Source organism: Ascaphus truei, chromosome 23 (genome assembly GCF_040206685.1).
Source record: "Ascaphus truei isolate aAscTru1 chromosome 23, aAscTru1.hap1, whole genome shotgun sequence".
Classification (NCBI taxonomy): Eukaryota; Metazoa; Chordata; class Amphibia; order Anura; family Ascaphidae; genus Ascaphus; species Ascaphus truei.
The window spans coordinates 4,081,047-4,093,683 of record NC_134505.1 but is presented as its reverse complement, the minus strand read 5'-3'; the positions used below and the strand labels follow the sequence as shown (position 1 = coordinate 4,093,683).

Genomic DNA, 12,637 nt, shown 5'->3' with positions numbered 1-12,637 from the left:
CCCCCTGCTCTAAGTAACCCACAGAGCTTACAATCTATTTAATTCATTGCTAGACTCGACGGCCGCTTTATTACCATCGCCGAGACGCGAAGACGAAAGCTTCCCCAGCGCAGACCTGCCCCGCAGAGCTTGCAATCTAAGTGGCACGCTGGGAGACTTGCAGAAGAGGGACTACGACGGCTAATTAACCTGTTAGGCTGGAGGATCCCAAACGTCCCCCCTGCCCTACATAAACCTGCCGCGGTTCCTTTAATACCGTCACTAATAAATAATCATTATTAATAATAATAATAACAACAACAATAAAAAGCAGCGGTACTGGTGCCGTTGGAACTGGGACGATTGAAATAAGCCACCGTAATCCCCGAAAGGTTTTACTAGGACCCTGCAGCCCGGAGTTTCCCCCCCCCCCCCCATTCCCATATTTGGGAAGGTCCCGCACCCCTCCCCCGCCCCCCCTCTTTTTAGTCTCCTTAAAATAATCCTTTATTTTGTGTCGTGCCAACGTGCGCAGGACTAGGTCCCCCGGCGTGCCACTGTACCCCGGGCAGCACGGCTCCATCGTCATTATATTAAAAAGTGGCGTTTAATAAAAGGGGGAGGGGTGGTATAGGGGGGGGTTTAGTGGTCTGTGCACAAGTTCCTCCTCCCCCTAAATATCTGCAGACAGCTAAAAGTCTGCCCTGAAGCCCCACTATCCACGTTAACAGAAATTCCTTTATAAACCAGAGGCTTGGCACTCAATGAAGGAAACAGAGCAGAGAGCCATAGCAGAGAACACCCCCAGTGGGACTGAAGCATCAGCTAGCCATCTACCCAATCCATCCACCTACCCATCCATCCACCTACCCACCCATCCATCCACCTACCCATCCATCCATCCACCTACCCATCCCATCCACCCCAGCCACCCCATCCATCCACCTACCCATCTATCCACCTACCCATCCATCCACCTACCCATCCCATCCACCCCAGCCATCCCATCCACCCCAGCCATCCCATCCATCCACCTACCCACCTACCCACCCAAATACCCCATCCATCCACCTACCCCATCCACCCCAGCCACCCGTCCGTCCACCTACCCCAGCCACCCACCTACCCCAGCCACCCCGACTCTGCGGCTATGCTCTCCAACTGCCTGGTGGTGTGGCTGCAATTCCTCATACTGTGCGTGTCCTGCGACTCGGGCCCCCTCGAAGACGTGGTCATCGACCGGTATGACGTCCCCAAAGGGTGTCCCCGAGAGGTGCAGATGGGCGACTTCGTGAGGTACCATTACAACGGCACGCTGAAGGACGGCGAGAAGTTTGACTCCAGGTATTGCTTGGGTATTAATAATAATAATAATAATAATAATAATAATAATAGCATCTTTTTGTTTGTATGGCGCTAACCTAGTCCATAGCGCGGTATCATTGGTAGCGGAAAAAAGTGGGTACGTAGCATTGGACGACCAACTGAGCCCATAGGGAAGAGGTCTGTGCCCTCAAGAGCTTACAATCTAAACCTCCTTAAAAGCAGGCGTCCTAGTGGGGTGACAGGGGAGTATGTGGAGTATCGTTACTTTGTTATTAGTAAACACCTAGTAGCATTAATAATAATATTTTTTTGGGGTGGCGCAGTAGGGGTTCTGCTTTATTCGGGGGGGGGGGCAGAGATGAATCGCTTATTAGTTGTAATATAGTTTTAAATCTGACCCAGTCCCACTACGTTTTTCTCCCCCCCCCCCCCCTCTTAATGCACAGGGGGGTGTAGGATCTGATTAACTTAATATTTAGGTTGTGTTTTTATTAGGAGACTGTAGCAAAAAGTTGAGCAAAGCAAAATATTTTGCGTGTAAAAGTGTGATGTGTATATTTGTGCGTATATTTGTGTGTATTATGACCTCAAAAACATTCTGCAGCAAAAGGTTTAATCATTTCCCCGTGTATGCTGTGGCAGCCATTTTTGTCTATCCCTGAAATCCCAAGACCTACTGTACATGCTACCCTCTCTCGGTAACCAGAAAGGTCAGACTCCCTGCGCAGAGCAGGAAACAGGGCTGGCGCAGGAAACAGGGCTGGCGTTTGGCACACAGAATTGCATCTTAAGAATGCAAGGGGTGCAAATTCCATTGATTGATTTAAAAGACGAAAATCTCTCAACATCATCTCAGTTAGCAGCTCCGGGTCCGATTCTGGGTTATACTCATTTATTTTCTGTTTAAATTTGGAGCAGTTGGCCAAGTTACGCGCGTGCAAATATAGTATATATATACATGTTTTTAAAAAATATATATACATTAACAGAAACAAGGAATTGCATTATGTATAGATCTATCATATCTCCATTTCTTAAAAATAATATGTGTGTGTGTGTGTGTATGTATGTGTATGTATATATGTATATGTATATATATATATATATATATATATATATATATATATATATATATATATATATATATATATATATATATATATATATATATATATATATATATATTGTATATGTTGCATTTTTCATGTGCTACTTCCTTATCGCCTTAATTCTGCAGTGGTTTATCTGCAAGTTCATTAGGAAATATAACTGATAATTATCTGGGGTCAGGTTGGCCTTTTTTGGGGGGGAACACCGTATCAGTTATTAAACTTTGCATATCTGCAGCTAACCAGCCTATAATCAGAGCAGCGGGGCCTTGTATATTAGGAGATCTGCTTAGTCAGGCCTTTCTGCCACTTCTTATAAACATATTATATATATATATATATCTATCTTAGGTTATATATGAAAGGTTTAATAAATGCTGTGTGTGTGTGGCTATTAGATTTACATTTAATTTAAGATTTCTCTCATGTAACTATCCAATCGTAATGGCTAAATGTATTACTAATAGATTTCTTTATTGGATATGATTTAATATCTGCCATATTGCGCTAATAGTTCAATATAACTATCGCAAACATTTGTCTTTGCAAAATGATGATGTATTGATGAGCTTTTTTCTTTTCTTTTCAAGTTGTGTGTGTGTGTGTGTGTGTGTGTGTGTTACTTTGTATCTGTAACCAGCTGCGCCTATACTGTGTGTGTGTGTGTGTGTGTGTTACTTTGTATCTGTAACCAGCTCAGCCTATACTGTGTGTGTGTTTGTGTTACTTTGTATCTGTAACCAGCTCAACCTATACTGTGTGTGTGTGTGTGTTACTTTGTATCTGTAACCAGCTCAGTCTATACTGTGTGTGTGTGTGTGTGTGTTACATTGTATCTGTAACCAGTTCAGCCTATACTGGCTGTGTGAGTGTGTCTCCTGTGTGTGTGTGTGTGTGTGTGTTACTTTGTATCTGTAACCAGCTCAGCCTATACTGTGTGTGTGTGTGTGTTACATTGTATCTGTAACCAGTTCAGCCTATACTGGCTGTGTGAGTGTGTCTCCTGTGTGTGTGTGTGTGTGTGTGTTACTTTGTATCTGTAACCAGCTCAGCCTATACTGTGTGTGTGTGTGTTACTTTGTATCTGTAACCAGCTCAGCCTATACTGTGTGTGTGTGTGTTACTTTGTATCTGTAACCAGTTCAGCCTATACTGTGTGTGTGTTACATTGTATCTGTAACCAGTTCAGCCTATACTGGCTGTGTGAGTGTGTTCCCTGTGTGTGTGTGTGTTACATTGTATCTGTAAGCAGTTCAGCCTATACTGTGTGTGTGTGTGTGTGTGTGTGTGTTACATTGTATCTGTAACCAGTTCAGCCTATACTGGCTGTGAATGTGTCCCCTGTGTGTGTGTGTGTGTGTGTGTGTGTGTGTGTTACATTGTATCTGTAACCAGCTCATCCTATACTGGCTGTGTGAGTGAGTTGCTGCCCCCCACCTCCCCCCTGTGTGTGATCCCCCCCCTGTGTGTGATCCCCCCACTTCCCCTGTGTGTGATCCCCCCCCCCTGTGTTTGCATGGAGTGAGGGGGGGTCTCCCTGCAGTAGGCAGGCTGGGCCCAGGCCCTGCTCTGTGTGTGGACGTGTCAGGCTCAGCCCAGCTCCCCTGAGGCCAGGACTGGGATATCCTGCTATGTGAATAAGGAGCCTGTGCTAAGGGGAAGGGTACGTCCCATCCCCCGACACACCCCTATGCTGTGTCTGACCAATAATACATGTGCTGGGCTCAGTATTAGGTGATGAGATATATATAATCTTTTTATTTATTACCTGTATTTTTATCATTGTTTTTAATATTATTATTTACTATTTATTAATAATAATAATAATAATAATAATAATTACCAGGCAATAAATGTCTGTATCTATATCTATTCAAGTAGGCATCTCACTGCCTGCAAATATAGCATAGCCATTAGTGTCCCGTCATCCCCCCCCTCCCCAAACCTGATTCATTAACCCCCGTCACACCACGGTTCTGCTGCAGAGAAGGATTCTGGGTAGTGACCTGCTTGGTCTGTACCCTTTAGCTTCCTGTCCATTTTAAACATGGAGTCTTGATTGTTTGTCCCCTGCTGCATTGTACAGCTAACCCCACCCCCCTCCCCGAGCAGCAGAATGACGCGGTTTAAGCGCACGAACGACGCGGGTGTTGCGGGCAAACACATTTGGGTTAAACCGAGGCTGGTAACCCAGGGGTTAAATCCTTCCGGCATCTGTGTGTCCGTCTGAAGATACACAGCGGAGTGAGGCGGCCTGGCTGGGGATGCCAGAGCAGGGAGTGGCTGCGCGCGCGTCGGCGCCTGCGCGGCCGTCCCCTAACATCTCCACTGCGTGCTCAGCCCGTCGATGGTCTCCGCGGTGAGGCCGGAGACCTAGCCATCCAATGACCGTACAAACTGTCCTGCCGCGGCCCACACCAAGCTCTCAATGGCTTCCCCCCCCCTCCCGCAGTGCAGATTGCAAGCTCTTTGGCCAAGGAAGGCAGTGACCTTCTGAAGTTGGATTTTTTTGGGGTACTAGATGGTCAGCTCTTGGGGGTCAGCGCTCCTATATGAGAATGATGATGGTGACCTAGGGTTCACCCCCTTTTTGCCGCTACGAAATACGCCGCAGTCACCGACTGTCTCTCTCTCTCTCCCACAGCTATGACCGGGGGCTGGCAGTGGCCGGATTCGTGGGCATCGGGCGGCTGATCACTGGGCTGGACAGGGGCCTCCTGGGCATGTGTGTGAACGAGCGGAGAAAACTGATCGTGCCCCCTCACCTGGGGTACGGGAGCATTGGAGTGCGTAAGTCGACCCTCTGTTGTTCCAGCGATGGCCCGTCACTCTACGTACGGTCACTGCACCTCCATCCTCAACTATGCTAGTGGGGTCCCCTCAAACACTGCTCTATCAGAGGTTCTTCATCCTGCTCTGTAGCACCCTCTGCTATTCCAGCGCTGACACTGCACCGCCCCCAGTTCTCCTGCCTCTGCACCTCCCCCAGTTCTCCTGCCTCTGCACCTCCCCCAGTTCTCCTGCCTCTGCACCTCCCCCAGTTCTCCTGCCTCTGCACCTCCCCCAGTTCTCCTGCCTCTGCACCTCCCCCAGTTCTCCTGCCTCTGCACCTCCCCCAGTTCTCCTGCCTCTGCACCTCCCCCAGTTCTCCTGCCTCTGCACCTCCCCCAGTTCTCCTGCCTCTGCACCTCCCCCAGTTCTCCTGCCTCTGCACCTCCCCCAGTTCTCCTGCCTCTACACCTCCCCCATTTCTCCTGCCTCTGCACCTCCCCCCGTTCTCCTGTCTGCACCTCCCCCCGTTCTCCTGCATCTGCACCCCCCCCGTTCTCCTGCATCTGCACCTCCCCCCCCCCGTTCTCCTGCCTCTGCACCGCCCCCCCCGTTCTCCTGCCTCTGCACCGCCCCTCCCTTCCTCCTGCCTCTGCACCGCCCCTCTTCCTCCTGCCTCTGCACCTCCCTTCTTCCTGCCTCTGCACCTCCCTTCCCTTCCTCCTGCCTCTGCACCTCCCTTCCCTTCCTCCTGCCTCTGCACCTCCCTTCCCTTCCTCCTGCCTCTGCACCTCCCTTCCCTTCCTCCTGCCTCTGCACCTCCCTTCCCTTCCTCCTGCCTCTGCACCTCCCCTCCCTGCCTCTGCACCTCCCCTCCCTTCCTCCTGCATCTGCACCTCCCCCCCTTCCTCCTGCCTCTGCACCTCCCTTCCCTTCCTCCTGCCTCTGCACCTCCCCCCCCCCTTCTCCTGCCTCTGCACCTCACCCACCCCTTCTCCTGCCTCTACGAACATTGCCAATAGCTGGGATCCATCCAGTGACTGATGAAAGGACCTCCTATGGATCTTTTTTTGGTCTGGCTGTAGACCTCCCTCACCCCTCTACCTCTTCTCCCCCCCCCCCCCCCATCTCCAGCTGGAATGGTCCCCGCCGATGCCACCCTATACTTTGACATGATCCTGGTGGACATCTGGAACAAGAAGGACGAGGTGCAGATCATGACGGTCGAAAAATCCCAAGCGTGTAACCGCACCGTGCAGGACTCTGACTTCGTGAGATACCACTACAATGGGACGCTACTGGACGGGACGCATTTTGACTCCAGGTAAGTACCAATTTATCTTGACTCGAGGGGGTGGGAGGGGGTCGCTTGCATAAATGCCAGGGTCACCTTCTTAAACCAACGTGACCACCCTTTTCCACCCCCCCCGTAGAGTTTGATGGGACCACCCTTTCCCAGTCCCTATTAGGCCCCCACAGATTTCAATAACCATACCCCTATACATACACCGTCTGCTTTAAGGGACTTTAATATGGTCACACACTAGTCACTACTCCATTTCAGACTCAGTTACACACCAGTTACCCCCTAAACCTCAGTGGGATTACCCTCTTACACTCACCAGTTACCCCCACAAACCTCAGTGGGATTACCCTCTTACACTCGCCAGTTACCCCCACAAACCTCAGTGGGATTACCCTCTTACACCCGCCAGTTACCCCCACAAACCTCAGTGGGATTACCCTCTTACACACACCAGTTACCCCCACAAACCTCAGTGGGATTACCCTCTTACACTGACCAGTTACCCCCACAAACCTCAGTGGGATTACCCTCTTACACTCGCCAGTTACCCCCACAAACCTCAGTGGGATTACCCTCTTACACCCGCCAGTTACCCCCACAAACCTCAGTGGGATTACCCTCTTACACTCGCCAGTTACCCCCACAAACCTCAGTGGGATTACCCTCTTACACACACCAGTTACCCCCACAAACCTCAGTGGGATTACCCTCTTACACACACCAGTTACCCCCACAAACCTCAGTGGGATTACCCTCTTACACTGACCAGTTACCCCCACAAACCTCAGTGGGATTACCCTCTTACACTCGCCAGTTACCCCCACAAACCTCAGTGGGATTACCCTCTTACACCCGCCAGTTACCCCCACAAACCTCAGTGGGATTACCCTCTTACACTCACCAGTTAGTCCCACAAACCGCGTTGTCAACCGAATAAAACACCGACCAATCGAGTTATTCCATGGTCTTGATGTGTCCCTTCTACCTCCTGTAGCTACAGTCGCTCCAGCACGTATGACACATACGTGGGGTCGGGCTGGTTGATTAAAGGCATGGACCAGGGTCTCCTGGGAATGTGCCCCGGCGAGAAAAGGAAAATCATCGTCCCTCCATTCTTGGCCTACGGAGAGAAGGGATATGGTAAGTCTCCGGGCTCGTCTCCACTCCACCAACCGGCCTGCTCCACCGGCCAAGAAGGTGGGAGGTGAGGTCCCGTGGTCTGGAAGAGGAGACACTGAAAACAGAGGGAAAGAGGTAGTAGGGGGGAGGTGAGAGATTTATTGAGGGATGGAGTGAGACGGTAGGAGTTTGGGAAGATGAAGAGTGATGACCAAGTCCCATTTGTTACCCAGGGACCCCATTGGACAGACTCGCCGTTTTTTGTTTTTTTTAAGGTCTACTCTGACCACTTCCCGTCTCGCTCTCTTCCCTTCCCAGGCACCGTCATCCCCCCACAAGCCTCTCTGGTGTTTGACGTTCTCCTGGTGGATCTTCACAACCCCAAGGACGGGATAACCCTTCAGAACCAGGTCATCCCCCAGACCTGCCAACGCAAGGCCGTGACGGGGGATTACGTGCGGTACCACTACAACGGGACACTCATGGATGGGGCGCCGTTTGATTCCAGGTACCGGTTCCACCTCCCTACGCCACGCCCAGTTTGCCGGCAGCGTCCGTAGCTCTGCAATTAAAGCTCTTTACACAAGCAAATTATGCTAATTAATTACAGTATCCCCTCCCCTCTCCCAGTTTCTTTAATCTTCTTGGGTATTGTGGTGTTTTTAAGTCCCCATTTTTAATTATTTTTTTTTATATTTATTTGTTTCCTCCCTCAAACTTTCCCAAATACAAGATATTATTACGTACGCACAGGAGTAGGGATCCCGCACTCCAAATCGAGTTCGATCCTTTCTTCCTGGAGTTTGAGTGCTCGCTCCCTACTGCTGTGTGTCTATATGTATTGAGGCGTCCGTTTGGGTTAACTGCACTTTTTTTTTTTTTTACAATTCTTCATTTATTATTTTGGGAGTGCCGACTCCCACCACACATTATATATAGAGATCGACAGCTCCTATAGCTATACCTATATATCTCTGTCTATCAAGAAATTATGTGATTGGCTAAACATAAACGACATTCTGATACATTCTCGCAATAAAACCTGGGTATAATAATCTTCTGGAAACGAAACGGGGAAAACCCCCAAAGTAGAACCGAAGGAACCCCTTTTATCCTGGGTCAGAGGTCGGGACAAGGGAATAAACCTGAACTAATCTTCTAGCAAAAGACGTGTGTTTTTTTGGGGGGGAGGGTGGCGGTCTCAGAGGGTCTGTCCTGTTACTTGGGGGGGGCGGGCAGACAGAGCGGTGACCCGTCTCCATAAAAGTGAGCGGTATGCGCCTCTCTCTCTCTCTGCAGCTACTCGAGGAACAACACCTACAACACGTACATCGGTATGGGGTACATTATCCCGGGGATGGATGCCGGTCTGCAGGGGGTCTGCGTGGGGGAGAAGAGACGCATCGTCATACCCCCACACCTGGGCTACGGGGAGAACGGCGCAGGTACGAGCGCACATAACGTGTCTGTGTCTCAGTGTGTGTAGTGTACATGCACACTTACATATGTAAACGTGTGTGTGTATGTATATACATGCTCCACCGAGGCCCCCCTTGTCGGCGACCCTGTGAGGTTCCTCTCCTTTCTCTTACCACCCCCCAACCCACTTCGGAGGCCAGAGTTTTTACTCCTAACCCCCTTCTTACCAGGTAACAGTATCCCGGGATCGGCCGTCTTGATTTTTGACGTCCACATCATTGATTTCCACAACCCCAAGGACTCGGTGGAGATTGAGGTGACTCACAAACCGGATCCGTGCAACGTCACGGCCAACACCGGAAACTTCGTCCGGTATCATTACAACTGCTCGACGCTGGACGGGACCCTGCTCTTCTCCTCGTGAGTACCTACCTGCCCTGTGTGTGTGGGTACACTGTATTGTGTGTGTGTGGTTGGATACTGTATTGTGTGTGTGTGTGTGTGTGTGTGTGTATGGATACACTGTATTATTGAAGTGTGTGTGTGGATGGATACACTGTATTATTCAGGTGTGTGTTGGAAACTCTTGAGGTGTGTGTGTTGGATACACTGTATTATTGGTGTGTTGGATACACTATTATTGGTATGTGTGTTGGATACACTTATTGAGGGGTGTGTGTGGGGTTGGGTACACTATATTATTGAGGTGTGTGTGTGTGTTGGATACACTATTATTCAGGCGTGTGTTAATGGATACACTGTATTATTGGTGTGTTGGATACACTGTATTATTCAGGCGTGTGTTGGATACTCGAGGTGTGTGTTGGATACACTTATTGAGGTGTGTGTGTGTGTGTGTTAATGGATACACTGTTTATTGGTGTGTTGGATACCCTGTTAGTGTGTGTGTTAATGGATACACTGTATTATTGGTGTGTTGGATACCCTGTTAGAGTGTGTGTGTGTGTGTGTGTGTGTGTGTGTGTGTGTACCACAGCAGACTAACACAAACTAACCCTCCCACCTCCTTCGGTCCCAGACACGATTACGAGACCGCGCAGCAAGTCACCCTGGGAACCAACAAAGTGATCGAGGGGCTGGACTCCGGGCTGAGCGGCATGTGCGTGGGCGAGAGGCGGACGGTCATCGTGCCACCTCACCTGGGCCACGGGGAGAGCGGAGGTGAGCGGGCTGGCAGCGCAAAGTCCACTTAGCTGTTCATAAATGCAGGATAGTTACTGAATGGAAACGTTTACTGGGAGAAGCTTGGGGGGAGGGGGGGGGGAAGCCATCGAGACAGGAAAAATGGTCAAACTGTTGAGCTTCTGTGTGCTGAGTCTGTCGTGTGGTCCTTGCAGCTCGTGGCGTTCCCGCCAGCGCCGTGCTGAGGTTTGAGTTGGAGCTTGTCCACCTGGAGGAGGGGGTCCCAGAAGGGTACCTGTTTATTTGGGTGGGGGACACACCCGAGAACCTCTTTGAAGCCATGGACCTCAACAAGGATGGAGAAGTCCCGATGGAGGAGGTGAGGGGGCGTCCCGAATCATGTCCGGTCCCTATTTAATCACTAGAGACCGTCTTTCCACCAGGATGACAGTGACCGATGCATCGGGGAGGGACACCCTCAGGAACCATGGGTGGCTCGTGTCACATGGCAAGTCCATCTCTGGTACCTGGTCCAGCTCTGAGACGTAAGGTTTTGATAGGACACAGTGACAGAGATGGAAGTGTCATGTCCTATGAAGGTTGTCCCTTCCACTGCCGAGTGACAAACAAGCAAAATAAGGAAATTAACCTATTGCCATCAAATACCATCCTCCCAATGTCGGGTGATCATTACCTTTGTCCCATTTATAGGCCATAACCCCCTTCCATTACCGTCAAGTCCATCTACAGCCGTCATTTGTCCTGTTACACATGGTCCTCCTCCAGCTTGGTATATCCATAACCTTGGTAGGACATGGCGAAACAGATGTCACTGTGGAGTGCGAGGGACACACTTCGTGACAGTGGTGGAAAAGACCATTGTCACATGTCCTAGCTGGAGTCCTTTCCCACCGCAAGGTGTCGGAGAGAGGACACCAAGACAGACACTTGCAGTGACCGACAAGAACCATTGTCTCTCTCCCAATCCAGGAAGTGATCCATTAAACCACCGCAGTGTCACGCTTCCAACGGTCCACTAGACAAAGTTGACCACTAAAGAGGCACTCTTCCAGTGAGTTTGTCCTTCTGGTCCTCACTTACCTAATTTATTCCCCTCCCCCATTCTCTCTTTCAGTTTTCCACCTTCCTGAAGTCCCAGGTCTCTGAGGGAAAAGGCCGATTCCTCCCGGGAGTGGACCCGGAACAATCCATCACCGACATGTTCGTCAACCAAGACCGCAACAAGGACGGGAAGATGACCGCCGAGGAGCTCAAGCTGAAGACCGAGGAGGAGACGGAGCTGGTCCACGAGGAGCTGTAGGTTGGCTTATTTTTTTGTTGAACGAGCTGGGGGGTAACAGAGGGGCAGCTGAGGAGATAAGGAGCCAGCTAGGCCCAACGTTGACTCTCTCCAACCAAGCCGAAACGCTCCAGATTTATTTTCCACGCGGCTTCCCACGCGCACGGGCCATCTTCTCGCAGAAGGAGCGGCTTTGATTGGCTGTACATTTTTAGCGGGTTCTCAACCCCCTGCCGGCGACTAGGTTGGCCTGGCAGCCAATTTTCGGGCGTTAACCCCCTCCCCCCCCCCCACCTCTCTGCCAGCGATAACTGACTTGTACCCACGTAGTATTTTTGTGAATTCAGTGGCACTTTACTGCTACACGGAGCAGTTGCTGTTCTCTGCAAGAAGTTGGCAGCTGGGCCGATTTTTAAACCCCCCTTGTGGGGTTCTAGAGTAGTCCGTTAACCCCAAGGATTCTCAACTCCTCCTGTCCTCAATACCCCCCCAACCCCCCACTCCAACTGGTCAGGTTAAAAGATATCCCTGCTTCAGGTGGCTCAGTTGTTGGCTGAACCAGCTTGTGCTGAAGCAGGGATATCCAGACAACCTTGAGGACTGGAGTCGAGAACCCCTCCCCTTCCCCGGCAAAACTCTGTTGACGGCCAGAACCCATATCTTTGCCGGCGGACTAACCCGTTCACGGTCGGTCCTGCCTTGGCAATCCCAGGCTGGCGCCACTCCCAGGCTGGCACCACGCCGCCATCTACGCCTCTCTCGGAAATGACGCCGGCGGCGACGGAAATCCATTTATTTAAACGTGTTTTTTTTTTTTTTCGTTTGTTAATGAAGCCAAAAAATACGTTCGTTGGACAAGAGGATGTAAATGTGTGTTTTTTGTTTTTCTTTTTTTTTCTAAATAACGTGAAAAGAAGTTTAATAAAAAAAACAAACACAAAAGTTGATGTTAAATACTTTATCTGCTACCCTCCAACTTATTCTCATCACCTCAGGGGGGGACGTCCCTCTCCCCCCCCCCCTCCTAATACACAGATATCAGGGACACGTACCTCTCACCCCCTCCTAATACACAGATAACAGGGACACGTACCTCTCACCCCCTCCTAATACAGAGACATCAGGGACACGCACCTCTCACCCCCTCCTAATACACAGGCATCAGGG

The 12,637-nt window shown here is 50.3% G+C and overlaps 1 protein-coding gene across 1 annotated transcript; it reads left to right on the top strand.

The window, feature by feature from the left end:
* Window positions 1-685: 685 nt before the first annotated feature.
* Window positions 686-12,412, top strand: FKBP10 (FKBP prolyl isomerase 10). Its single transcript, XM_075580304.1, has 10 exons — window positions 686-1,323; window positions 5,059-5,204; window positions 6,318-6,507; window positions 7,484-7,629; window positions 7,927-8,116; window positions 8,908-9,053; window positions 9,258-9,447; window positions 10,067-10,209; window positions 10,386-10,549; window positions 11,306-12,412. Exons 1-10 carry the CDS (start codon window positions 1,130-1,132, stop codon window positions 11,489-11,491), a joined length of 1,695 nt encoding a protein of 564 aa, XP_075436419.1. The 5' UTR covers window positions 686-1,129; the 3' UTR covers window positions 11,492-12,412.
* The last annotated feature ends 225 nt before the right edge of the window (window positions 12,413-12,637 follow it).

Bases quoted from the DNA above. Each gene is read 5' to 3' on its own strand.
- FKBP10 (XM_075580304.1), top strand. From the start codon at position 1,130: ATGCTCTCCAACTGCCTGGTGGTGTGGCTGCAATTCCTCATACTGTGC. The intron at 9,054-9,257 runs GTACGAGCGCAC...CCTTCTTACCAG, and splicing joins CTACGGGGAGAACGGCGCAG to GTAACAGTATCCCGGGATCG. The intron at 10,210-10,385 runs GTGAGCGGGCTG...TGGTCCTTGCAG, and splicing joins GGGCCACGGGGAGAGCGGAG to CTCGTGGCGTTCCCGCCAGC.